The sequence below is a fragment of the Monodon monoceros genome, unplaced genomic scaffold (genome assembly GCF_005190385.1).
Source record: "Monodon monoceros isolate NGI ecotype Baffin Bay Population unplaced genomic scaffold, NGI_Narwhal_1 Super_Scaffold_1, whole genome shotgun sequence".
Taxonomy (NCBI): Eukaryota; Metazoa; Chordata; class Mammalia; order Artiodactyla; family Monodontidae; genus Monodon; species Monodon monoceros.
In genome coordinates this window covers 75,649,794-75,677,336 of record NW_021703765.1, presented here as the reverse complement: position 1 = coordinate 75,677,336, position 27,543 = coordinate 75,649,794, and the positions used below count along the sequence as shown (strand labels likewise).

Below are 27,543 nucleotides of genomic sequence, written 5' to 3'. Positions count from 1 at the left end.
ACTTCGGGTGCCAAGAGCTGTCACCTCTTTTTGAAGATTCCACATTGTCTCAGCCAAGTTTTCCCAGCCTAACTCAGCCATTCACTCACCACCCTGTCTTGATTTTGTCCTGTTCATGTAGCAGCCCTACATTTATTCATGGACCATTTGTAGCCTTTTTCACTTAAAGCAAATTTATTTACAGGTGAAGATGTATCTTATAATCATGAATGGAGAATCAACATCATTTGCCATTAAAATAAGGGGACCAGAAATAAATAGACATCCAAGTGGAAAAATAAATTTATTCAATTCCCTGTGAATACTGCTGCCTGTCCAAATCTGGGGTTAGCACATGGCAGAGAGACGTAAAGACGTCTTAGCACAAGAAATCCCCCTGATGCAGTCAGCGTGAAGGAGAATTGAGATGGACTAACGTTCTCACTATGCGATTGTTTCATGCTGCCCACATCCCTCCTGGCTCCCCCCCCTGCACCCCTGGGAGCCCCAGATCTAAGTTTTACATATCATAGAGGAATTCAGGGCCCTGTTAGGGCCATAAAAGACTGAACACAAGGAAAATTGGGGAAATGTGCACAGACATTCCAAAGCCATCAACTAGACCAGTGGTTCTCATGCCTCAGCACCTACCGTCAGACTCATCTGGAGGGCTTGGTAAAGCAGGCTACTGCATCTCAGCTCCAGAGTCTCTGATTCATCACATCTGGGCTGGAGCCCTGGAAGTTGCATTTCTGGAAAGTTCTCACCTGCTGCTTCTGCTGCTAGTCTGGAGACTCCACTTTGAGAACCACTGAACTAGACTAACTCAGTCAATGTTAAGTCCATGTCTGGGCGTCCAAACCATTCCATTAAAGATATCTGTCAAATCCCTAGAGGGGAAGAGAGTGGAGGACACATCTGAAGGTCCCACTTCTCTGTGTAGAGTACTTTGATAATAAACCTCTAAGCAGGCTGAGGGTAGCCTTCTGGCAAAGATGTTGGCCGTTGGAAGTTAAGCTGGTGCACACAGAAATAGTAAGGAAATCCAAAAGGATATGCATGGAGCATTGACAGCACCTGCTGCAGTGTGTATCCACCCTGCAGATGTAAAATTCCAAAAGAAAAGGATAGAGCAAGGTCACAGTACCCTTTTGAAGTTTGACAACGGTATGGGGAAGAGCAAGGTGACATCTTGGATTTGTCTCAAAGGGAGACATTTTGACTCTAAACTCTTAAACTTAGTACCTGTTACTGATCTCATCCTAGTTGGAAGCCTTGGTTGGCTGTCTCCTATGGCATGAGCCTTTAAGAAAAAATGATGCCACCTCTGGCACCACTGACCCAGGGTCTCTGCCAGGACAAGTCAGTTAATCTCAGTTCTTCCATCTGTAAAATGGGAAGAATAATAATACCTATTTCATGACGGTGTTATAAAGATCTAATGACATAGCATCTGTAGAATGTTTAGTGCAATGCCTGGCAAATGAGTCTTCAAGTAAGTTGGTGATGATTATCAGGGTTGAATGATGGTGAGGAGTAGGATAAACATAGACCGATAGATAACAATGTCTTTCAAAGCATGAAGTCCAAGTGGGCACTGTTGGTGAGACAGTTGCTACCAACTCTTGGACGACCCAGGACGGACCCGTGAGTGTGGGATGGCAGCACACTCTCTCCAGAGTTAAGTTCCTAGGTTCCAAGGGTATGCCTTTGCAGTAGCTGCCCTATCTCGTCTCATGTCTTGGTATCCACAGCACCCAGAGCTTTCTGAACCATTGGTGTGTCCCATCCACCCATCCATCTACCCAACCATACATCCACCCACCCATCCATCTACCCATCCATCCACCCATCCATCCAACCACCAATCCATCTAAACATCCATCCATTCATCCATCTATCCATCTATCCATCCTTCTCGCTCTTTCTCTCTCTCAGGTTAAAGTGCCACAACAAATGCACCAAAGAAGCCCCACCCTGTCATCTCCTGATCATCCACCGAGGAGGTAAGTATTTAACACTTACTGCCCTGGGGTTGGGGTGGGGGGGGGCTCCTGCAGGCCTTCTGAGATAGCTGTCCCATCCAGCTCACCTCTGGATACCCCTTGACCCTTGATCCTTGCCTGTCTCATTTCTTTCCCTCTGACACCCTTCCTCCTGACATCTGTCTCCTTAATCCACCTCCCATGCCTGTTCTCCCTATTCTTTGTCCCCATTCTGGTCTCTCTGATACTTTAGCCCCCGGATTCATCGACCCCTCCCTAAGTCTTTTTCTCTCATTCTTGTCCTCTTTCCTAATTTTTACTCTCCTCTCTTTCCCCCAATCCCATTCCTTTCCCTTCCCACTTGAAAAGAGTCCTATCTGAGTGTTTTTCCATTATGTGCTCTTCAGGCTCGGTCATTTGGCCCTGCAGAAGTAGGCATAGGGAGGGGGCTTGCTCGGGCCTGTTGGTTTGGGCCATCTGTGTTCCATCTCCTGGGGCCCTGGGAGTGTCTGGGCCAACCTGTCTAGGCAGGGAGCCAGCTGCTACCTCTGGGAAGCCACTACCAGGCAAGAGCAAGACCAATTTAGTGAGAAGGAAAGGCTTTTCCCTGTCTGCTAGGGATTCAGTTGGAGGCCTCGCATTCCAGGTTTCAAAATAGTTCCCCCAGTTCTTGGCCTGTGGGGTGGTTATTCCCAGACTCCATTATCCACACTGCACTTCATCCACCGGAGGATTCTGTAGGCCTGTGCTGTTCAATACAGTAGCTACCAGCCATACCTATTTAAATTTAGATGTATTACAATGAAATAAAAATAAAAACGTAATTACTCTGTCACACCAGCCACATTTCAGGGGCTCCATATTGGATAGTACAGATACAGAACACATTCATCATTGCAGAAAGTTCTACTGGACATCACTAGTCCAGACGCTTGCTCTTGCAGCGGTGGTACGTGGGCCAGCAGCAACACGGGAATCGCCCGGGAGCTTGTTAGAAATGCACAACTTCTGGCCTCACTCCAGATCATGCATTTTAAACAGCTTCTACTGGCAACTTCTCTACACTTTAAAGAAGCACTGCTCTAGAGGAGAAGCTGCAAACTCAGATGCCTGCCAGGTACCCTAAATGAGAGCTGCTGGCCAGGTGAGGCCGTGCAAAGTGGAGAGAGAGCCAGGCGCCATCTAGAGAGGATGGCCACTCCAGCAGTGTGGACCTGCATTGTACCGTTTCTCGTGTTTCAAAGAAAAGCCCCAATAGGTTTATGTGCCGTATACTTATTTTTAAATGTTAACAACTTGTTAAAATTCTTGCTGGCACCCTCCCTGCCACCCCCCACCTATAGGTTGGATGGAGGCCTAGTGCCAACTTTGGGGAACACAACTCGCTAATCCTTGTCCTCCGCCAGCCCTCCCAGCCCTTCCGGCCTCGGGTCAGTGTAGGCTCAGGGGACTCTACCCTGGTCTTCAATGAACCCAAGGGAAACTTAAAGAAGGAGGTAGATTGCTGCCAAAAAGTGCTGGCACGTCTTCCAGAGCCAATGGGCCATCAGTTTTCGATGATCTTTGCATCGCTTTCCTCCACGAGGAGAGAAGATTGCAAGAGAAGGAAAAGTCTTCAGCTCCTTTCTCTTGCCCCTTCCCGCCTCATATCCTTAATTAAGAACCATCTGTTCCTTGAACAACTGTATACACGCCGTGAGGCTGTCTTAAACCTGAATTCTCACCACTCCTGAGTCCTTGTCTTGGGTCAGCTTTGTCGAGGAAATCACCTCCCACCAGCCTCCCCTCCACTGCGGTCTCTGCTGGAGCCCGACTCCCACGTGGAGACCAGGACCAGCCTGCTGGGAAGCGGCCCACTCTCAAACACGGACATCGGAAGAAGGGCTCCCTCCCACCCACCTTCAGGATGCCCCCTTTACTCAAAGGCGGCAGGTGCCTGTACACACGAAGCAAACGGAACTTTCCAGAGGTCCACCAGCTTCTTGTTCTACCCACCCCCCTTTGGTAGGAAGTTGAAAATATAGTTGGTTTCCATGGTGATGGCAGCCCAGGCTTAAGAGAGAAATTAAACCCCTGGGTCAGTCCAAAGCTTTAACTTTTCCACGAACACCCCCAGCCCCACAATAAAAAACAGCTAACAAGTAACATTACCAGGCATCGCATTTGAATGCAAGCTTCTTGCTCTGCCCCTCCCGGTGGTCCCTGTAAATAGTAAGTAACAGGGAGAGGGGCTCAGGTGATGTGGTTTGGATCAGGACACATTTATTTAGCATCGCCTGTGTGCCCAGCTTTGTGCCTTTAGGGATGATGCAAAGGGGAAGCTGGGAAGCTGAGACTTTCCTTCAGGGATCCATGGTGACCTTGTTTAGCACAAATGTACTGTGACCTGCTACAGACTGCTCGGGCCTGAGAAATCCCACAGGTGACCCAAGATGATCCTAACACACAGCTTAGATGCGGGAGGGACAGATGGCCGCAATGAGCTTGTTGACTGATGACAGCCCCTGAGAAATCAGGAGCCTCTTGTCTTTCAAAGGAGGTTCAATTCTGAAATGAACGCCAATGTGAAACAATTGTGGCATCGGAGAAAAAACTCCGATAGCTTCAGTTTCATTGTAATAATTTTTAATCGTCAAAAGCCATATATTGACAACACATTAAACCACAGGGAACACAGATAGTGGGAAAAGTGTCCCAGCATCGTGACATAACACAGTGACTATCATTTTTAGGGAATTCCCTTCCAGGCTTGGGGGTGGGCCTTTGAGGTGGGGTCAGAGCTCTGCTCTCCTGACGTGACAGTACAGAGCAAAAGTGGTACTTAAATTCCCACATCGCTGTTTTTACCCCTACGGATCCAGCAAGGTTAGTCCGGACAGAATCCGTTCCGTGTGACATCAACAACCCTCTACGAAAGCCACCCCGGTATTCGGACCTGCACATCAGCCAGACGCTCCCTAAAACCAACAAAATCAACAAGGTGAGACTGGAGTTCTGTTGGGAAGGGGCGTGCTGGGGCTGCCTCTGCCAGACAAGGGGCAGGAGGGAGGAAGGTTCCTGAACAGGACTCGGCAGATTGATCTGGGAGCATTGCCCTTACTTCCCAGCCCACCTAGGCTCTCCTCATTCTGTGTGGTTTGTGTCTAGAAAAGTCTGTGGGGCATCCAGCCATCAGTGCAGAGTGAGTGTGCCAGAAATCTACCCAATTTAGAGAGAGGGCACCTGGCAATGAGAATGAATGAGCGTGTTGACGGGGGCACAGTAGGGATGGGAGGAGAGCCTGAGAGGGGGTCCTTAGTGGTGCAGACTCCACCCTCTTTCCTCTGTGAGATGTTTCATTCTCCACCAGGATGAGCTTTGCAGATGGTTCTGTGCTCTCTCACGCATCTAAGCTGAATCCAACCACCAAGGGACAAGAGTCTGTTTCTGAGCTCCTGCTGGAGACTGGGTAGATGGATCTGTGTGGGGACCATAGGCTCTGAGCCCTAGCTAACCTGGTTGGCTTCTGGCTGGTCCTCAGACGGTGGTCAGCAGTGGGCTTCTCTGTGCCTCTTTCTTGCCAATGTGGCCTGGAAATTTCCAGTGTGATTTCCATGTCCTTTGTTTGGTCTGTTGGTGGAAGAGCACCAAAGCGATCCCAGGGACACTTCCAACCTCACGGAAGGACCAAAGGTAACATATGCCAACAGGTGATTTCTCAAGCCCTACGGTGCCTCCGTGCACTGTATGGAAGGTGGATAAAATGCGGGTCAATCCAAGCGTGTGGGAAGTCACCAGCCTGTGTTCAGGACCCAGATGAGTGTCATGGTGGCCGTGTGACCTCTCGCCTGCAAGGCATACTCTCCCTTCTCTGCATAAGGCTGGAGAGGGCCTTTCTCCCTCCCCGATCCACTCTCCACACAGCAGCCAGAATGATTCTTTTTTTTTTTTCTTACTTTTTTTTTAAACATCTTTATTGGAGTATAATTGCTTTACAATGGTGTGTTAGTTTCTGCTTTATAACAAAGTGAATCAGCTATACATATACATATATCCCCATATCTCCTCCCTCCTGCATCGCCCTCCCATCCTCCCTAATCCCCCCCACCCAGGTGGTCACAAAGCACCAAGCTGATCTCCCTGTGCTATGCGGCTGCTTCCCACTAGCTATCTATTTTACATTTGGTAGTGTATATATGTCCATGCCACTCTCACTTCGTCCCAGCCTCCCCTTCCCCCTCCCCACGACAGAGTGATTCTTAATGAATGTAATTTGAATCACACCACCCTCTGCTTAAAAACCATCCCGTGGCTTTCTGTTGCGTGGAGGAAACAAATCAAACTCCTCACTGCAGCCTGCAAGGCCAGGCACAATTTGGTCCCTTCCTCCATCTCCGACCTCCCTTTCCAGGCCTCCCCAACAAAGCCCATATGTTCTTTCTCTCTCATGCTGTCACCCACCCTTTTTACTACTGGATCTCAGTCATTCACCATCTGTCTCCTTGTGGCATTGTCTTAGGACTTGATGATGCAGCTTGGCCCCTGAAGTCAGGCAGACCTGGCAACCAGTCTTGGGGCCTCCACTTACTCACTCTGAGACTCTGGGCAAGTAACTGAACCTCTCGCTGAGCCTCAGCTTTCCTGTGTGTAAAATGGGCGTGTTCCAGTTACTCACTGCTGTATAAACAAATGACCTCAAACTTAGTGATGGACACCAACAGCTCTTTAATTATGCTCGTGGGGATCAGGGTCAGGGATTGGGAAAGGGGTACAGTGGGGATGGTTTGTCTCTGCTTCATGATGTCCAGCTGCGAAAAGCTCACGCAGCTGGGGGCTGGAATCATCCAGAACAAGGATTGGCAAACTATGGTTTACAGGCCAAATCTAGCCCACTGCCTGTTTTTGGGAAATAAATTATACTGGCACAAGCCACACACATATTTTCTATGGCTGCTTTCATGCTTCAAGGGCAGAATTGAGTAGTTACAACAAAGGCCGCTTGGCTCACAGAGCCTAAACCACAGGATGGTTTAGCCATTTCAAGAAAAAGTTGGCCAACCCCTGATCGAGAGGCTCCTTCACTCACATATCTGGTGCTGGGATGAGTCAAAGGCTGAGCTCAACAGAGACTCATCGGGAGCTACTACATGTGGTCTTGCCTTGTGGCTTGGGCTTCCTCACAATATGGCTGCTTCAGGGCAGTCAGGCTTCTTACATGGCACCTCAGGGCTCGAACAGCAACTGTCCTAGCAAACAAGGTGGAAGCTGCAAAGGCTTTTTATAACCTAGCAATATAAAAGCCCATGCATTGTCTTGGCTTGTCTCTAGCCAAGGGCTGGCAGTGTCAGTTCTGCTGCACTCTACCGATGGAAGCAGTCACAAGCCTACTCAGATTTAAGGGGAGGAGGCGTGATCTCACTTGTCAATGGGAAGAATCCAAGGAATTTGTGACCGTTTTTTGAAAATGTCCCCTGGTAAGCAAACAGAGCACCAACCCCAGAGAGTTATTGTGGGGATGAAATGAAATAATCAACATAAAGCACTTAAGAGAGGTTCCTGGCACATGGTAAGCGTACAGGAAATTCTAGTTATTTTTATCAGCTTAAATCTTGGGCTTCCAATAATAATGTCCGGCTGAGTCTGCTTTTCCTTTGTTATTTGTAAAAGATGTAGATCTCCCCACCGCTGGGGTTGGGGTGCTTAAGGGACTTGAATAGTGAGGCTCCTGGGAAGTAACCGGGCACACCTATAACCATCCTGTCCTTTGTGACCTCCTGAGGGGTGAGTGGCTCAGAGCCATCTCGAGACCTTTCTCTCTGGCTTTACAGACGCAACGAGCCTCTTGGTGTCAGATGGGACAGATAGATCGGTGACTGTGACATTGTTCTGCTTGTCTGCCAGCAGGAGCATTTGATAAGAGAAATAAATTAACCTCTATTTAGAAAGTGGCTTTGACATGAAGGTGGACAGGAGCTATCAGAGAGCTGGGTTATTGTTTCCCCTCTTTCTCTTCTCACTGGCTTCACGCAGATTCTTTCTGTCAGGCGATGATGTGGTTAGTGCAATAGATTTCTGAGCCAATTTGATCTGCAGATTCCCTTTTCATTGCTCTCTGTCTCTTCTCTTGTCTAGCTCTGTCAGTCCAGGTTCATAAGAGCCCAGCTTGTTCACCCAGCAAAATGATTTGAGTGTGCATTTTGGAGTCAGAAGGTCTGGGCTTGAAACTCAGTTTCTTCATATGCTCTGTGACCAGAGCAAGATCCTTCCACCTTTGCTTTCCCCTCCGTAAAGAGGGCATTATAATAGTAGATGGTATTGGAGTTGTGGAGAGGAGTTGATGCCGTGTGTTATATGTCAGGAGTTTAGTCCCAATACTGGATCCTCAGGCCATGGCAGAGCTTGGTGATGAAGAAGACAGACGAGGAGGAGGGGGAAGAGGAGAAAGAGGAAGAGGGAGGAGAAGCAAGAACAGGAAGAAGAAAGAAGAGGGAGGAGGAGGGTGGGGAGGATGGAGGAGAAGCAGCAGCAGCACCTGCCGCCCCTGAGGGGACCAGTCTACAGTGTTTGTGCTTCCGCACCGAGGCATCAAAGGTCCCACCTGCAGTGGTGTCTGGAGCCGAAGATCTGCCTGCTGCAGGGAAGCTTTTTTTTTTTTTTTTACATCTTTATTGGAGTATAATTGCTTTACAGTGGTGTGTTCGTTTCTGCTTTATAACATAGTGAATCAGTTATACATATACATATGTTCCCATATCTCTTCCCTCTTGCGTCTCCCTCCCTCCCACCTTCCCTATCCCACCCCTCTAGGTGGTCACAAAGCACCGAGCTGATCTCCCTGTGCTATGCGGCTGCTTCCCACTAGCTATCTACCTTACGTTTGGCAGTGTATATATGTCCATGCCACTCTCTCACTTCGTCCCAGCTTACCCTTCCCCCTCCCCATATCCTCAAGTCCGTTCTCCAGTAGGTCTGTGTCTTTATTCCTGTCTTACCCCTAGGTTCTTCATGACATTTTTTTTTCTTAAATTCCATATATATGTGTTAGCATACGGTATTTGTCTTTCTCTTTATGACTTACTTCACTCTGTATGACAGACTCCAGGTCTATCCACCTCATTACAAATAGCTCAATTTCGTTTCTTTTTATGGCTGAGTAACATTCCATTGTATATATGTGCCACATCTTCTTTATCCATTCATCTGTTGATGGACACTTAGGTTGCTTCCATCTCCTGGCTATTGTAAATAGAGCTGCAGTGAACATACTGGTACATGACTCTTTTTGAATTATGGTTTTCTCAGGGTATGAAGTGGCTGCGTGCTGGCTGTCCTTTACAGTTGGTTGCAAGGAACAGGCTCACCTCGGCTAGCTCAGCACAGGGAGTTGTCTATGGGAAGGATGGACATGGGGCAAGAAGAGAAAGGGGAATCACAGTTGAGGAGCTAGGTCTCATGAAACTGGACATGGAGGACAGGCTTGTGCTCAGGCCAGCTGCTTGGACCCTCAGCAAGACCATGGGTCACTGTTCTGGCCCCCCATCATGACGGTGGCTCAGCTGCTATTTGTGGGTGCCCTCTGGTCTGGTACTGTTGACCGGTCTCCCCATCCTCTCCTCTCGTCTTTTCTCTCCATCACTGCTTCTGTGGCTGTAGACTTCCTACTCCCTGTAACCTCAGCCAGTTTGTTTTCTGGCCTGTCGTGGCTCTTCTGTTCCCTGGAGCCTCATCTCCGCTCCACCTTTGCTCTGCTTTCCACTGTTCTCCCTCTTGGCCCTGCTCTGTTTATTCCATGTCATAGGTCACTGACCAGCTGTCATGATGCCCTGACCTATGGTCTTGAGTTGGGAGTGGGCTATGGCAGTCACAAGACAAGTATGGCTGTTTAGGAGAGTCTGTTGGGTTGGAGGGTGGGGACGGTTTCCTTCGGAAAAGTCCACGGGAGAGAGAGTTACTGTCATTGGCATGTTCAAATCAGTGCACAGCTGGGTGAAGGGGGAACCTGGGAGGTGAACATGCTTCTGTTTGATTCTCAGAGTCAGATGCGAGTTTCTTATTACTTGGTTCGACCTTCTGTTTCTGCTTCTGGGCTGGAGATGGGGACCTGGGCCACTAACCCTCTGTATGACTCCAAGTCACATCCCATCTCTGAGTCTCGGCGTCCCCATCTGTAGCACGAAGGGATGGGACTGGATGGTCTCTGAAGGATGTTTCCACATCTACACTGCGCTCAGAAAGAGGAATTATGCCATTAGTCCTTCCCTTCATGATCTGGTAGAGTTTGAGTTTCCCTCTGCTGGAAGACAACCTCCAGCTGCTGCTCCCATTGGGACACAGGTCTGGGTCTGGCCCGAGGAAGGAATTTCCCATCCTGTTTAGCAGTTCTGCTGGGCAACGTGGGCACCATATGCAGCTTTCTCTTTGCCGATTCTGTTGATTCACATCAGCCCTGAGCCTCGGACATGAGAAAGACTGAATTCCTGCCATAACTGTTTCCTTCATAAGAGCAGCTCCTGCTTCCCTCTGTCCCTTCAATTCTCCTTCCATCCTTCCTTCCTTTCCATTCATTGATTCATATAACATTTATTAGCCACCTCCTATGTTTTTGTTTCTGTGCTAAGTTCTGCAGATGCCAAGATGAATAAGACACTGTCTCGTATGAGGAGATAAACCTTTTCCTCCTTCCCTCTCTCCTTCTCCTTATCCCTCCCTCTCTTCATTTCTTTCCTTGTTCCTTCCTCTATCACACATTTTTCGAGGGACCACACTGTTCCTGGCATATTGCTAAGAGCTGAGAATAGGGAGCTTCTAGCCTCGAGAATGAGACAGATAAGTAAGCTGAGAAGTGATGGTGTTGAAGCATCAACGGAAGCTGGGGCCAGTACCAGGAGCGAGCTAGTACCAGGCAGGGCTAGTACCAGGAGTGAGCTACTACCAGGCAGGACTAGTACCAGGCAGCGCTAGTACCAGGCAGGGCTAGTACCAGGAGTGAGCTACTACCAGGCAGGACTAGTACCAGGCAGCGCTAGTACCAGGCAGGGCTAGTACCAGGAGCGAGCTACTACCAGGCAAGACTAGTACCAGGCAGTGCTAGTACCAGGCAGGGCTAGTACCAGGCAGCGCTAGTACCAGGAGCGAGCTAGTACCAGGCAGGGCTAGTACCAGAAGCGAGCTAGTACCAGGCAGGACTAGTACCAGCAGGGCTGGAACCAGGAGCGAGCTAGTACCAGGCAGCACTAGTACCAGGCAGCACTAATACCAGGAGCGAGCTAGTACCAGGCAGCGCTAGTACCAGGCAGGACTAGTACCAGGAGGGCTGGAACCAGGAGCGAGCAATGTGCTGACCTGCTGGAGTGGGAGGTCAGGGGAACTTCTCAGAGGAGGGCCGGTCTGAGCTGGGCTTTGAAGAAAGAATAGGCATCTTCCAGGCAGACTGGACAAGGCAGGGCAGATATTCCAAGTAGAAATAACAACATGCCCCTAGCCTCGGAGATGTGAAATAGCCTGGTTTGTGTTGGGAACTGTGGACCGACCATTTGCTGTGATGAGAGAAGAGGAAGTGATTGTAGGGATGAGAGAAGAGGAAGTGACGTAAGCCCAGGTCAAGCCTGAATGTGTACATCGTGGACCAACGTTTTCATTAAACATGCTGTGTCGTTGGAGCACAGTCTATATGCCAGTTCCTCCTAATGGGATGCTGTTTTTAGTACAAACCTTTATACTTTTTTTAACTGATATAATGACTTTTTTGCAGAGCATCTATGGAAACTTCTTGAAATTTGCCAATCTGTGAGTAGAAGTTCAAAGAAGAGTGTTGATAGGATGGATAGATGCCTGACCTTCATTTCCCCTTGTCCCTCTACTGACACGATCAGTCCCTAACTTCCTTTAAAAACTTCCTGTGCCCCATTGGGCTGTATGGGGCCTTCACAGCCCAACCATGTAAATCTTAGCCCGCATGTCACTGCCATATTATTCCTTATACTAACATGTCCATTGCCATTAAAATTTAATTACCATTCGATAAATTAGGATAGAATGAGAAGGCTGGATTCCTGATGCCTTTCTACTAAAATCAGATCAGAATTACCTCCAAGGTGGTCTTGCGTGGAAGGTGGCTGGAATGAACTAGAGCATGACCTTGCCTGGAATAGGAGTACTTTGTCCAAGGAATGTTTGTAGGAGTTTGATCCACAAGAGCCACAGAGGATAACAACCTAGCTGTCCTTCAATGGATGGTTGATCAAATAAACTGTGGTACATCCATACCATGAAATACCACTCAGCAATAAAAAGGAACAATCCATCGATGCATGCAATAACTTGGATGACTCTCCAGAGAACTATTCTGAGTGAAAAAAGCCAATCCAAAAAGGTTATATACTATATGATTCAATTTATAGAACATTCTTGAAATGACAAAATTATAGCAATGGAGAATAGGGTAGTGGTGCCAGGGATAAAAGATGGGAGGGCAAGGTGGTGAGGAGAGAAAAGGGCAACATGAGGGCCCCTTCTGGGGGTGGAAATGTTCTGTATCTTGACTGTATCAATTCAGTGTCCGGGTCATGATATTGTACCGTAGTTTTGCAAGATGTTATCATTGGAAAAAACTAAGTAAGAATGCATGGGATCCCTCTATTATTTCCTACAAGTACATGCAAATCTGCAGTTATCTCAAATAAAAAGCTTAATTGCAAAAGTAAACGCCGTCATCAATATAATCGCTACCGTTTGTTGATAGCAAAGTGCCTCAGCGCAGTGCTCAGGGTGTAGGTACATACATAACCTTAGTTAAACTTCGCAACACATCCACACACAGTGGGTGTTCTTCGCCCACATGAAGGGCAGGGAGAGACTGAAGCTCCCAGAGGGGAAGTCACTGATGTGGAGGCAGTGTGACCGCGTGGGAGTGGGGTGGACTCTAGGAGGGGGACGTGCACAGCACCAGTTGAGCACGGGATGCCACTGGGCATCCAGATGGGGAATGTCCGTTCCCCACCCCACACTCCCCACCCTCATATGCTGGTTGGTGTTTGCTACACCAGCTCTGGAGTTTGGCAGGTAAGCACACCTGTTGACTAATAACCAGATCACACAAAACCATCCTTGGGCACCTGGAGCCAAGCTGAACGGTGGGCCTCTGAGTAATGCAGGGACCAAGTGATCCATGTCCTGTGAATGAACAGATTAAGGTTCCCCGGAGAGCTCTTAGCTCTGCAGGCTTTGAGAGGCAGGAACCCCTTTTCTGGGATGCTGAGGTTTGCTAGTGTTATTCCCGTTTTACAGAGGGCAAAACTGAGGAATGGCGAGGTTAAGCATTTTGTTCAGGATGTGAGGGGAAGAGGTGGCCATGGGATTTTGAATCTGCCTTTGCCTCACTCTGGATTCTGCTTGTAAGAGTTTGCTGGGGATGCTGGGTAGCTAAGACAAATCACCACAAACTGGGTAGCTAAGACAAAAGACGTTCTCTCACAGTCTGGAGTGCAGAAGTCTGAGATCGAGGTGTCGGCAGGGTTGGTTCTTTCTGGAGACTCTGAGGGAGAATCCATTCCATGCCTCTCTCCTTACTTTCGGTGGCTCCAGCAATCCTTGGCATTTCTTGGCTTCTAGAAGCATCAGTCTCCTGTCTACCCCTGTCTTCAAATCGCCTTTTCCTCTGTGTGTCTTTCCTTTTCTGTTTCTTATAAGGACACTTGACATTGGGTTTAATGCCCCCCACGCCCAAATCCAGGATGATCTCATTTCCAAATCCCTGACCAGCGCCGTTCTGAGGACGCACACATGGATTCTATCTTCCTCTTGACTTTAGAGCAGTTTCAAGGGCCGGAAGAGGCATTGCTGGTTCCAACTGAGATGCGAGGGAAGTTGCTGCAGGCTTGCTCTCACACTCTCTCTTGAGCTGTCAGGCCGTTGATTCTTTAATAAACACTCAGGATGCGAGGCGTTAGGATGGGAAGAACACTCTGGGCACCTCTGCGTGGGACTTTCCAAAATCAAAGAGGCATGGGGAGCGTGACTGTTGCCTACATAGCTTTCATTATGTGGTAACCTTTCAGTCCGGGCTTCAAGCAGTGGACAGGAATTTGACCCCAGAAGCTGTTCCATCCGCAGCTGGATGCAACCTGGTGGGATGATGAAGCAGGTGGGGGGACTTTGGAAGTATCTGGTGGTTGAGGAAAATGGAAGAGATGCTGTGGATGCTAGGGTGGGGTCTCTTCCTGTGCAACCCACTCTCACTGCTGTGTCTCTGCCTCTCTGTCGGCCCCTGCCCCCTGCCCTACTCTCTTCCTGCAGGACCACATCCCTGTTCCTTACCAGCCAGACTCTAGCAGCAATCCCTCATCCACAACGTCCTCCACGCCCTCCTCGCCAGCGCCTCCGCTCCCTCCCAGTGCCACGCCGCCTTCTCCCCTACACCCTTCTCCGCAGTGCACAAGGCAGCAGAAGAACCTCAACCTGCCAGGTACCTCCATGCTTGGGAAGCTACAGGGGGGAGCTCTGGGTTCGTGCCAGAGCCATTTCCGGACTAGTCCATGCGTAAAGGCAATGAGTTGGAAGCATATGGATTGAGTCTTACCATATGCAGGAAAGTTGCTACATATTACCTTATTTGATCTTTAGAGTAGCCATGACGTAAGTACGATCAGCTCCATTTTACAGATGAGGAAACAGAGGCTCAGAGAGGTAAAGGGACTCTTAGAGACTCAGTCTTTTGGGAAGCAGCAACCCAGGATCTCCACCTAAGTCTGAGTCACAGGGGGAGCCATTGGCTCTGGAGCTGACCTTTGTCTTATGAGCTAAATCAGTTGAAACTGACAACAGGGCTGCATTCTGAGTCCTACCCCAGACATCAGGACAGGGCTCTGAATGAGCGGGCTGGCGTCTGATATTCCATATCCAGCTCTCTCATGTCCCTGACCTGTGACCTCTGACTTCAGTTTTCTCATCTCTGAAAGGATATAGGTGGACGAGAGGACCCCAAAGGGTCTTCCAGCTCACAAACTCCAGGGCACTCGGCTGCTGACCTGAGACTATGTGCTGGGCTGTGAGATGGTGGAGAGGCCGTCATGTGATGATTTGGCTTCTCGGACTTAAGAAAGGGCTCTCTCTCTGCTCTTAGGCAGGCCAGACCTAAGAGTCTTCCTACCCCTTCCGGGGCCCGGCCCATTCCACGTGCCGTTCTAGGGCCCCAAGGACATTTCCAGTTCAGCCATATTGGCAGCATCATAGCTGACTTCAAGACAGAGGCTGGCGGGATGAGGTCTTGCTTGGCCAGTTGGGACCGAAGTCTAGGTCTGTGTTGTTCAACATGGTACCCACTAGTCACGCATGGCTGTTTAAATTTAAACTAATTAGGGCTTCCCTGGTGGTGCAGCGGTGAAGAATCCGCCTGCCAATGCAGGGAACACGGGTTCGAGCCCTGGTCCGGGAGGATCCCACATGCCACAGAGCAGCTAAGCCCATGCACCACAACTATGGAGCCTGCGCTCTACAGCCTGCGAGCCACAACTACTGAGCCTGTGCTCTAGAGCCCGTGAGCCACAACTACTGAGCCTGCGTGCCACAACTACTGAAGCCTGTGCACCTAGAGCCTGTGCTCCACAACAAGAGAAGCCACTGCAACGAGAAGCCCGCGCACTGCAACGAAGAGTAGCCCCCGCTCGCCACAACTAGAGAAAGCCTGTGCGCAGCAACAAAGACGCACCGCAGCCAAAAATAAATAAATAAGTAAATTTTAAAATGAATTAAAATTAAATATAATTAAAATTTTAATTCCTCAGTCACATTAGCCACATTTCAAGTGCTTGCAAGCCACATGTGGCTAGTGGCTGCCATACTGGACAGCACAGGTATAGACCATTTCCCACCATTGCAGAAAGTTCCACCGGGCAGTGCTGGTCTAGGGACTGATTTCCTCCTGAGCCAGTGAGCTTCACGCAGGGGGAAAATATCCCAGGTCTGTAGCTTCAAGTCACACCTGCAAGCCTAACCAGTCGTGAGAGAATATCTGGGAAACGAACGAAGACCCAACCCCACATCTGGACAACACCCAGATACAACCACCCATTGAGGACAAGCTGATCACGTCACCTGCCCACACTGCTTTGATCTGGGCTGTGTCCAAAGGGATAGAGTGTGTTTTAAAACTTGCATCATGGAAATTTTTTGGTTAAGTCCAAGCCCGAGGCAGCCTCATACCTGTGGTGTGAGGGCCACTTACCTGGCAGCCAGCAAGGACCATAACGGGAGTCAGCAGCTGGAATCATTTCAGTAAGTGCCCCTGAGTCAACAAGGCAACAATTGCCCAGCATTTCCGTAGACTGAGGGTTCCCACCAGCACCCTGAGCCATTTCCACTTCTCTGGAAGGAGGGGAATGGAAAAAAGGCCCTTTGACACCCCATGACCCCCCAATTTCTGGAGGGAGGGGCTGGGTCCTTTCCTAGAGCTGTACCACCTGCCACCCAAGACACACACTTAGGGCTATTTTCCCAGTAACTGTTTGCTACTTGTTTATGGGTGAGGGTAGCGGGGGCGGGAAAGAACCTCTTAAGGGAGAACCACGCCTCAAAGCACCACAGCTCTTTTCATCTCCAAAAGACTGCCGGCATCTTTAAACAAGAGACCTGACTCACCAGGGGTGGTCACTGTTCCATCAGTTCCTTTGTCCCTTCCGTCAGAGCCCCAGGGAGGGGCCTTGGCCAAGTTGCAGTGCTCGCCTGCCAGTGGATCTGCATCTACTCCATGGCAGGTCCCAACAGTGTCCTGACCCTCTTTGGGGAGTGGGCTAAGGGGTCCTTTGGGGGAAGGCACTTTAGAACAGCAGTTAAGAGTGTGGGTTCTGGAGCCAGGCTGCTTGGGTTCAAATCCCAGCTCCGTCACTTAATAACTGTGTGATGTTGAACAAACTGCTTGCCTCTCTGTGCCTCTGTTCCCTCATCTGTACAACGGGGATAATAATAGTACCTACTCTGTAGAATCCTCGAAGGGCTAAGCATTACCATATATGTACAGAGTTTAGCAGAGCACCCGTCTTGTCAAAGAGCTCAACAAAGGTGAGCTATTTTCATTATTATCAGATAAACACAGGAATAGCAAATTACCGTGGCTACCACTGCTAAGTAATCGGGCCTAACTAGAATTGTGGAAATAAAGATGAAATCCCCATATACCATGGTATTGGGAGTAAGAATCAAATTAAACTTTGGGGTTAGGTAATTTGGCATTGACTGTCAAAGTTTCAAATGTACATTCCTTGGACCAGCAAAATCACTTTTAAGAATTTATATACAGAAATGTTTGCAAAGGGCATGGGGATCTGTATGTAAGGATTTCATGGCAACAGTAAAAAATTTGGACTCAACCCAAATGCCCATCAGGAGGGGAGTGTTTGAATATGCTAATATATCTATATAACCAAATACTCAGCCACCCTTAAAAAGAATGGAGTAGCTCTTTGTAAATATCCTGACATGGAAAGATATCCACAATATCTTTTAAGTGGAAAATAAGTGATGTGCAAAGCAACTGGTATAATAACATCCTATTTATTGTAACATGGTTTTATATATTTGTATATGTATGTTTAAATGTGTGTGTATATATATATATATGTTTGTATATGTACACAGATGTCTGCAAGACTTCATGGCAAGTGTTCTAAGAAAAGGAATTTTCTTTTATGCACTTCTGTAATGTATATAAGAGCAAGGAATATGCACCCCTTTTATAATTGAATAATAACAATAAAATGCAATGTCGACAGGGAAAACAAAATAGGACCCTCCAGAAGGGCCACCAGACCTTCCCTCTGTCTTAGGCAGTTTTTGCAAAATTCCCCCAGGGTGACAGGCATCTGTTCTGTTCATATGAAGCCCTGGTCACCTGTTATACTCTAGACTGTGAGCCTCTGTTGATGGGAAAAGGAGCTTTGGCCCTGGTTTCCTGCCAGATGTTGAGTTTTCTGAAGACTATTCAAGCTAACGCCTAGGCATAAAAATGTCCCTGGCATTGATTGATCTAGAATATTCTTTCTCTAAAACAGGCTGTGCGGTTAATGGTCATTTGGCTCATTTGCTAACCTCAGGGCACCCACGGGCTTGGTGGGATTTGCGATTGTGCTCTGCTGGTCGGCTGGACCTCCTTGTTTTCCGCCACTCCCTTAAGAAGCCTGGTGCCATGTTGAACATGGCACAGTGTAGGATGGAGTCAAGAGGGCTACATTTGGATCCCAGATTTGCCCCTTCCCACCTCTGTGGCCTTGAGTATGGCACTGGTGCTGTTTAGATCTCAGTTTCTTATCTGTAAAGTGGGTCTAACTTGCAAGCTTGTGTGACATTTGATGTGGGAAGGTACATGAAGGGGCTTTGTAAGGGACTATCGTGTGGGTTTTAGAGGCTGGAGTGTTCAAATGCCTTCTTTCTTGGGCATGACCTAGTGCCATGTTTAGTGTCTGTCTCCTGCCTCAGAACATCAGCTCCATGAGACTAGGAAACTAGTCTGCTTCATCCACCCCTCTGCGCCCAAAGCCCATCACAGTGCCCACTGCTCAAGGCACTGATTAGATGTTTGCTGAATGAGTGAGTGAACGAGTGACTTGAGGCTCATGCACTGCCCAGAGCTGCAGGTTTGTCTTTTTTTTTTTCCTTTAAACTGTCTTCTGGCCCTCAGACTGCATTCATCCATTCCGATATCCTTAATAGGTATTTATTAAGCATCTACTACACACCAGGTACTGTACAAGGCACCACGTATGGGGCAAGGCACAAATCAGAAATGCCCTGTAAAAGTTTGCCATTGCTGCTGTAGCAAATCACCACGAGCTTAGAGGCTTAAAGCAGCAGAAATTTAGTATCTTATGGTTATGGAGGTCAGAAGTCCAAAATCAGTTTCACTGGGCTCAAAATCAAGGAGTTTGCAGAGCTGGTTTCTTTTGGAGGTTCTAGGAAGGAATCCATTTCCTTGCCTTTTCCCAGCTTCTAGAGGCTGCCTGCATTCCTTTGCTCATGGCCTCGCATCACTGCAGCCTCTGCCTCTGTTATCACATCTCCTGTGATTCTCTCTGACTTGGATCCTCCTGCCTCCCTCTCGTAAGGACCCTTGTGATTATGTTTAGGGTTCACCCAGAGAATCCAGGATAATCTCATCTCAAGATCCTTAAGTTCTTCACATCTGCAAAGTCCCTTTTGCCATGTAAGGTAACATATTCACGGGTTCCAGTGGCTAGGATGTGGCCATCTTAGGGATGGGGGTGGGGGGAGAGGGCATCATTCTGCCTGTCACAGTCTCTGTTCTCATGGAGTTTATAGCTTAGTGGGAGAGACAGGTGTTAGCCGAGCAAACATCCACATGAAAATAGGATTATAAGTTGTGATAAGTGCTGTGAAGGGAAAGAACAGTGCTATGAGCAAATTCAAGAAGAGAACAAGTTTAGGTTGAAAGGTCAGAGGCAGCTGAGTTCTGAAGACTGGCCAGAGAGGGCTGGTGGGGAGTTGTCCAGGCAAAGAGAGGGGAACACATGCAAAGCCCCTGCCACGGGAAAGAGCTGGAAAAAAATGTCCCAGTGGCTGGAGTGCCATAAACAAGGCACCAAGCAAGACTCAGAGCTGCAGGGCTGAGGCCTGGCAGGGCCTTGTAGGGCTTGGCAGGAATTTAGATTTTATTTAAGACACAATGAGAGGCCGTTGCGAGGTTTAGGCAGGGGATATTTTCATCTTTCTTCTTTCCTTCTAGATCCTTCCTTTCAGATGACCACTCAGGCTGCTCTCTGGGGAGCCCATAGGGAGGGAATAGGGGCTTCAGAGTGGAAGAGCCTTCAAAGTGGCCTGCTTGTCTCTCTGACCTCTGGTCATCTGCAGCCTCCCAGTTCCTGGGTCCTCTTTGATGCCAGAGAGCCAGGAGCCACCTGGGTTCATCTGCTGCCCCTCGGACCTGCTTCTCGCTGGTGTCCGTTATCAGCAAGAACAGGCAGGACTCACAGCGCCCTTTCCCTCCTCCTCTGGCCAAGACTCTCTCCCTTTCGGCCGTCAGGACTGAGCTGTTATCAGGCACTTGAAGGGGTCCAGGCAGAGGCTGGCTCTGAGCGTGGAGGCCTTTGCCAGGTGTCGCATTGCCTGACACCTGTCCCGTCTCAGGTGCCTTCTCTCCATCACCAGCCCCGCCTCCTTAAAAGAACACTTAACTGACAGCTAACCTATTCTGCAGACACTGAATCCTCGGTCCCAGTTGGGGAGGGAAGAGATCAACTAAGTCTCTTGACGATCCCAGGTAGTTTTTCTTCTTTTAATTTTAGCCCCTTGTTGACTAACAAAGTGTCTGCCTGCAATGAAAAAACCTAAGTTATCTAATGGAAGAAAGGTCCCTGACATCATGGAGGTTGGATTTCTTTTAAAGCTTTGTTCTGTAACCTTGAATGAGTTGCTTCCCAGCCCCGGCCCTTCATCTTCCAGAATCAAAAATGCATCCATGGGCTTCCCTGGTGGCGCAGTGGTTGAGAGTCCGTGTGCCGATGCAGGGGACGCAGGTTCGTGCCCCGGTCCGGGAAGATCCCACGTGCCGCGGAGCGGCTGGGCCCGTGAGCCATGGCTGCTGAGCCTGCGCGTCCGGAGCCTGTGCTCTGCAACAGGAGAGGCCACAGCAGTGAGAGGCCCGCGTACCGCAAAAAAAAAAAAAAAAAAAAAAATGCATCCATTTCAATTCCAGCTAGCTGAGGTATTTGGGAATTGCTGTGCTAAAAGAGAGTTCAGTAATTGAACAAACGTGAGCAGCTTACCCACGGGGTGCCAGGCACCAAACCAGGTGCTTGGCGTCCTGAGGTGCCAGGACTTGCTGTCCATCCCGGGGGAATTTATAAATCAACTGCACCCTCGGGGCAGCTAATGACTTAGCCCTTTGAAACCATCTGACTGTCTACAAATTATAAAGCATTCTCGTCTGTTAGTTAAGAGAGCTTAGAAAGAGATGGGCTTATGCATCGCAGCTGATCCTGATTCTGCACGTTCTATGCCCTCTTATCTCATGTCATGATGAGCTCAGCCCTATGAAGGAGAGATTTTTATTATCCCCATTTTACACATCTGGAAACTGAGACTTGGAGAGAGTTGCTGAAGCTTTTATAAGCAATCAAGGAAGAACAAGAATTCAACCCTACAGGATCAGCTTCTAGGCTCCAGGCTTGGAACCACTGTACTGATTCTTGGTGAGCCAGCTTGTCGCTGAATGAGTAGAACTGTTTCCGGAAGTATATTCACCAACTCAGACTCATATCTGATCCCATCCCTGCTCACTGCCTTTACTTGAGGATATAAAACTCTGTGTGACCTGTCCCCCACCCCTGACACCGCTTGTACTCCCTGGTCCAGGCCCTCCACCCTACTGGAATAGTGCTAACATTGGAAACCTTGGGGATGTCCAGAACAACTGGCCTCCAGTGAACAGACTGGAAGTAAACTGAATTGTAAGAGAATGAGCAGTGAATTTGAGGAAGTTTCTTTTATATGATTTTTCCCTAAATATGGAAATTAATTAATGCCTGTGGTAGGCAGAATAATGGTCCCCCAAAGAGGACCACGCTCTAATCCTGGGTTCTGTGAATATGTTACTTTATACAGCAAAAAGACCTTTGCAGCTGTTGCTAAATTAAGGATCTTGAGGTGGAAAGATTACCCTGGATTATCTGGGTGGACTCGAAATGCAATCATGAGGATCCTTATGAGAGCGAGATGAGAAGGTCAAAGACAGTAGAAGGCGATGTCGGGACGGAAGCAGAGATTGGGGTGATGGGACTGTGATCCAAGAAATACAGGCAGGCTCTACAGCTGGAAAAGGCAAGGAGTGATTCTCCTTTGGAGCCTCCAGAAAGAATCAGTCCTGCCAACACCTTCATTTAGCCCCTTACAACTGTTTTTAGACTTCTGACCTCCAGAACTCGAAGAGGATAAGGTTGTACTGTTTTAAGCCATCCAGTTTATGGTAAGTTATTACAGCAGCAATAAGAAAACTAATACAATGCTCAATGCAGCAAATTGGAAAAACACAAGAAACACATAAAGGACTTTTTCCAGTTTTATTGAGATACAGTTGACATATAACATTGTATAAGTTTAAGGATATAATGATTTGATATATGTATCTGTTGCAAAATAACATCCATCACCTCACATAGTTATCAATTGTTTTTCCTTGTGATGAGAACTTTTAAGATCTACTCTCTTAGCATCTTTCAAATAGACGATACAGTATTGTTAATTACAGTCACCATGCTGTACATCACATCCCCAGGACTTATTTGTCTTATAACTAGACGTTTGTACCTTTTGACCACTTCACCCAATTCTCCTATCCCCATTCCCCACTTCTGGCAATCACAGATCTGATCTCTGTTTCCATGAGTTTGTTTTTTTATAGATTCTGCATGTAAGTGAGATCATACTGTTTGTCTTTCTCTGTCTGACTTATTTCACTTAGCATAATACCCTCTAGGTCCATCCATGTTGTCACAAATGACAAGATTTCATTTTTTATTATGGCTGAATAGTTTTCAATTGTGTGTATGTGTGTGTGTGTGTGTGTGTGTGTGTGTGTGTGTGTATTCTTTATCCATTTGTCTGTTGATGGGGACTTAGGTTGTTTCCATGTCTTTGGGATAGTGATGTCTTTTCCTTCGGATATATACCCAGAAGTGGAATCACTGAATCATACGGTAGTTCTAATTTTAATATTTTTAGGAACCCCCATACTGTTTTCTATAGTGGCTCTACCAATTTACATTCCCATCAACAATGCACAAGGGTTTCCTTTCCTTTACATCTTTACCAACTACTTGTTATTTCTTGTCTTTTTGATAATAGACATCCTAACAGTTGTGAGGTGATACCTTATTGTTGTCATAAAAGATTTTTTTTAAGCCACTGTCATCGCTCTGCCAGAAGGGAGAAGATTACTGTGTTAGATTATGGCTTTAGAGACTTTTCTCTCTGTATATGTGTGTCCTTACGCATTTACGCATTTAACAGAGATGCTCAGGATGGCTGTCTGAGTTGGGGTGCTCTGTTTTCAGGGAGTGTCAGTGGGAGGGTTGGCTTGGATGTTTCTGGCTTCTTTACACATGTTCTCAGTCCCTCGGAATTCGGGGTGTCTGCAGAAGCCTGGAAACCTCAGGGGCGGGCAGAGAACCACAGGTGGCCGCAGGAGCCCCATTTGTTACCCGAAGGGCCCACCCAGGGCAGCACTCACTGTGATGTTCTCTTCCTTTCGCAAGCGTCCCACTACTACAAATACAGACAGCAGTTCATTTTCCCAGGTGAGTTTCATGTGAGCACAGTTCCTCCCGAGCAAGCTCTCTGAGGCATGGCAGCTGCTGGAGGGGATGGAGGCGAAGGTTGCCGGGGTGAATGAGCCCCGAGAGGATGGGGTGGAATCCCCAGACCACAGGCTGGCGACTGGCTATGGAGGTGGAGGAGGAAGGGTGGAGGGGTCCAAGGGCACCGACGAGGTCCAAGGGCACCGACGAGTTCCCAGAGCACAGTAGGAAGGCCTGAGTGGGTGGTCTGCAGTGCAAGGATGGGCAAGGGTGAGGAGGGGTCTAGAACCACGTGGCAGGGGAGAGATGGTCAAAGGGGCTTGAATCGGGCACTGGGAGACGTGAAACCAAGTGGCCTCATTATCCCAAAGGGGACTCAGGAGTGAGGAGGTTCCAGTGGGTGCTTCAGGCCAGAGGCTTAGGGCCTCCAGCAGCCCCCAGGTGACAGTGGGGAACTTTGTTCAGGATGTCATCTAGACCACTCGTGCACCTAGGCAGGTAAATTCAAGTGGCCAGGGAAGGGAGAGAGGGGATTGTGCAGTCCCAGGGACTCATGGTCTGGTGAGAAGTTCTCAGCTGTCGGCATCTCCTGGGAATCAGGCTTTTGGGGGTGGTTGTGGACCCCGAGTTTGGTTTCTTACTGTCTAATCTTTGACTCTCAGATGTGGTGCCGGTGCCAGAGACGCCGACCCGGGCGCCCCAGGTCATCCTGCATCCAGTGACCTCGAATCCAATGTAAGTGGAACAGAGACCTTTCCCCTGCCCTGGCCCTTCAGTTTGCTCAGGGTCATGTCTTCTTTCTTCCTTCTCCTGGAAATGATGGGGTGGGAGGTGGGGGAGAAGTATGAGAGGGCCATAGAGACAAGGGAATAACTCAAGCTAAGAGAGAGAGAGTGTGACAGCCCAGGCCAAGAGAGGGACAGTACCCATCCCCTTGAGTCACTTCTGCCTTGTGTCCCTGGCCCTGCCGATCAAGTGTGATTTCCAGGGGCCAGACCACTTCCTTCAGACCCCCAGACCCTCCTATGATCAGAAAGACCACTTCCCCCAGGCAATAGCTGGAGCTTAATGAAAAGGCAATTATTCTACATCATTATCCCCCTTTTAAAAAGGATAATTTAGGTTTATACCAGGGATCAGCAACTTACAGCCTATGGGACAAATCCAACTTTCAGCATATTTTTATAAATAAAGTTTTATTGGAACACAGCCATGCCCATTTGTTCACAATGTGCTGTCTATGGAGGCTTTCAGACTACAACAGCAGAGATGAGTAGTTGCAACAGAGACCGTATGGCCTGCAAAGTGTAAAATATCTACTACCTGGCCCTTTGCAGAACAAGTTTGCTGATCCCTGGTTTATAACATTATAAAAATAAAATTAGCTAATTTTGCGAAATTTGGACTATTCTATAAAAAAAGAAAGGAAAAATAATCACTTATAATTGCACCACTCTTAGAAGTGTGCTCTATTCATATTGTACATACTTGTGATCCACACCATATGCAATTTCTATCCTGCTCTGTTTATCCCTTAATGCTATAACATCACATTTTTTCATATTATTCTGGGCTCTTCATACACATTGATTTTAATGAATGTAAAATATCATATCGATGCGGAATAACTTCCCTAACCATTTCCCTACCGCTGGATCTTACATCTTCCTATACCTCACTGTTGTAAACAACTCTGCAACAAACATCTTTGTGTGTGGTGTCTTTAGCATCCTTAAGATACAGACCCTCTTTCCAGGTGGTCTAGTGAAATCACCTTCCTTAACTTCTTTGGTTGTGACCCAAGTCTGGGGCATGCTAGGGACCTAATTCTGATTTGACTTCTTTCCCAACTCACAATTTTGCCTACTTGGTTTTCCTTCTGACTACCCTAGCTGCTCCATCCTTTCTGACCCATGTTATAGCCTTTGTTAAAGACCCAAATGGTACATTTCTGAAATCAAAGGAGGAGCAACTTGCCCAGGGATATTGTGCTGACATCTAGCTCCAGATCATTTCTCTGCTGCACATAAACCAATTCCACAAGTTGTGCAAGATGAACTCCAGGTTATTAACTGAGAGTCAGGGAGTGCCAGTGAAAAACGGAGTCCGTAAGTGCCTGCGATCTGCTTAAATGTGCATGGAGTGATGGGAACTGACTCTTTGCAGAAGGGAAATCATTAAGTAGCCCCGGCTGCTGTAATCACGCCTTGATGCAAGCAGAGGCGAGCAGTCCATTTTCTTGGGCATGAGGAAGGACTCCAGGTGCCTTGTTCCACCCAAATCCCCCCCAGTGCGTCCGGTTTCCAGCATGTCAGCTGTTGTGATGTGGTTTCCGCCTTCCCAAGCTGTACTGTAAATTCTTGGCTAATAGGATGGCAAACGCTACTTCTTTCTCCTTCTTTGAGTTCTTACAGTCTTCCAGACTCCCCCTCACCACTCCTCCTCCAGCAAGCAGACTGACTCTGTCTGCAGGGTCAGCAGCTTTCTGGGTGAGGTCTGAGGGTCAAGATAGGGGAGGTCCCCCTCAAATAAGGAGGTGGGTCGGGGGAACCTGCTAAGCTTCCACTGCGGAAGTAGGAAGGGGGTGTGGTGGCCATTGTGATCCCTTCCTCCCACCAGTTCCAGCTCACTCCGTAAACACATCCTCTGCTCTAAAAACCCACTCCCCCAAAATCCTTTAACACATATGGTGCCCCACATCTCCATCACATACCATGTGCTCCAACATGCCCACACATCCCCAATACATCACCAGTTACACCGTCAAGAATGGCACGCCCCCTCCCCCAGCATCCCCAGTATGTACACCCAACTCACACGCACACAGAACAACCCCTGCACAGAGCACATTCCATAATACCCACGCAGTCCTCGGTGGACACTTAACACTCACATTGTACCCCCAGCACCCATGTCCAGCTTGTTCCTGTACTCAGAACACAACTGCAACTCACAAGCTCATGAATATGCATGAATCACACACACACACACACACACACACACACACACACACACACACACACACACCCTCACACGCCTGTGTCTTCCACGCCAGTACGGTCTGGCTTCCTCCTCCCCATTCTCGCCCTGCACGTGTCTTCTGAACGTGATTGGCAAGGTGCAACTCAAAACACTGCTAATCTTCAAATATATCCAGTAATCCTCTCTCCTGGGAATGTCCACACCCTCCATTTATTCAATACATACCTAACTTTCAACCCTTGTTACCTGTACCCTTTCTGCACAACAGTAGTAATATAAATATTCCTTAAAGTCAGGAAGCCGTGTCACTTTCAACTCTGTATCCCTCTAAAGGTCTGGCACTGTTCCTGGCACATAATTCTAACCAAATGAATGAATGAATAAACGAGCAAAAAACCAAATGAACACTAGGATCCTTCCAAAAGATTCAGAACTGTAGAGATCTGATTCATTCTCTCCTAGGAAACACCTAGAGCTCTAAGGATCCTGCCATCCATGGCATTTAGGCCAGTTTATAAGGAAACTGCTAGATTAGTGGAAACCAACAAAGAAAAATGAGCCCTGAGCAGGCCAGAAAATCTATTTAAGACAATGTCCTTGCACACCACTCCTTGGTGGCAAGGTTTTGGATTATTCTAGACACAAGCATTGAAGTGAACTTGCAGAAAAAGGCTTGGTGGTGAGGACTTCTCATTTTAAGACATTTCTTACATGGATCAGGTCAATGCATGGACCCATCTTTTCACCTGAGGGTCACGTTTATTTTTCTTTCTCTAAAGCTTGGAAGGAAATCCATTACTTCAAATTGAAGTGGAGCCAACCTCAGAGGTGAGAACCGGAGAGCAATGAAGCAACTTTTTCCGGGGGCTACCCACTTGGCAAAGCTGATTGATGTCTTTGATGACGCAGAGGGCTTGGGGCGGGCTGGGGGTGCAGTGGCCCTGTTTGATGGCTGTTCTAACTCCGGGACGACTAACGAGTGGGTGACCCCTCCCGGCACTGAACCTAATGGGCCGTTATATGGTGTGCATCACGGAAAAGCGAGTTGTGCACAAGTTAGCAAGTGATTTGCGTTCTTAGTTGAAAATTCAGCTCAAGGCTGGGTGAGTACCAAGGGGGATGTGCCCCGCTGCTTTCTGAAGAACATGTGGAAGGAGGAGACGGCAGCCTCAGGGACACTGGCTTGGCGGGGTGTTGAGAATGTTCTGGGGCTTCTTCCCACCTGCCAGAGCCCCTGGAGGAATAAATGAAGTCTTCGGGGTGAGAACCAGAGCCCTGACTCCTCGGCTCTGCTGGTCTGTCCTGAACTGAAGGGAGTG

The 27,543-nt window shown here is 48.2% G+C and overlaps 1 protein-coding gene across 3 annotated transcripts in view; it reads left to right on the top strand.

Moving 5' to 3' along the window:
- Positions 1–27,543, top strand: part of KSR2 (kinase suppressor of ras 2) — a 400,523-nt gene that overhangs the window by 307,441 nt on the left and 65,539 nt on the right. For all 3 annotated transcript variants that reach the window (XM_029234471.1, XM_029234459.1, XM_029234465.1), the window contains exons 8-13: positions 1,918–1,985; positions 4,820–4,944; positions 14,238–14,406; positions 23,201–23,242; positions 23,905–23,977; positions 27,004–27,052. In XM_029234471.1, coding sequence (XP_029090304.1) covers positions 1,918–1,985; positions 4,820–4,944; positions 14,238–14,406; positions 23,201–23,242; positions 23,905–23,977; positions 27,004–27,052 — 526 coding nt within the window. The remainder of the gene's footprint in view (positions 1–1,917; positions 1,986–4,819; positions 4,945–14,237; positions 14,407–23,200; positions 23,243–23,904; positions 23,978–27,003; positions 27,053–27,543) is intronic.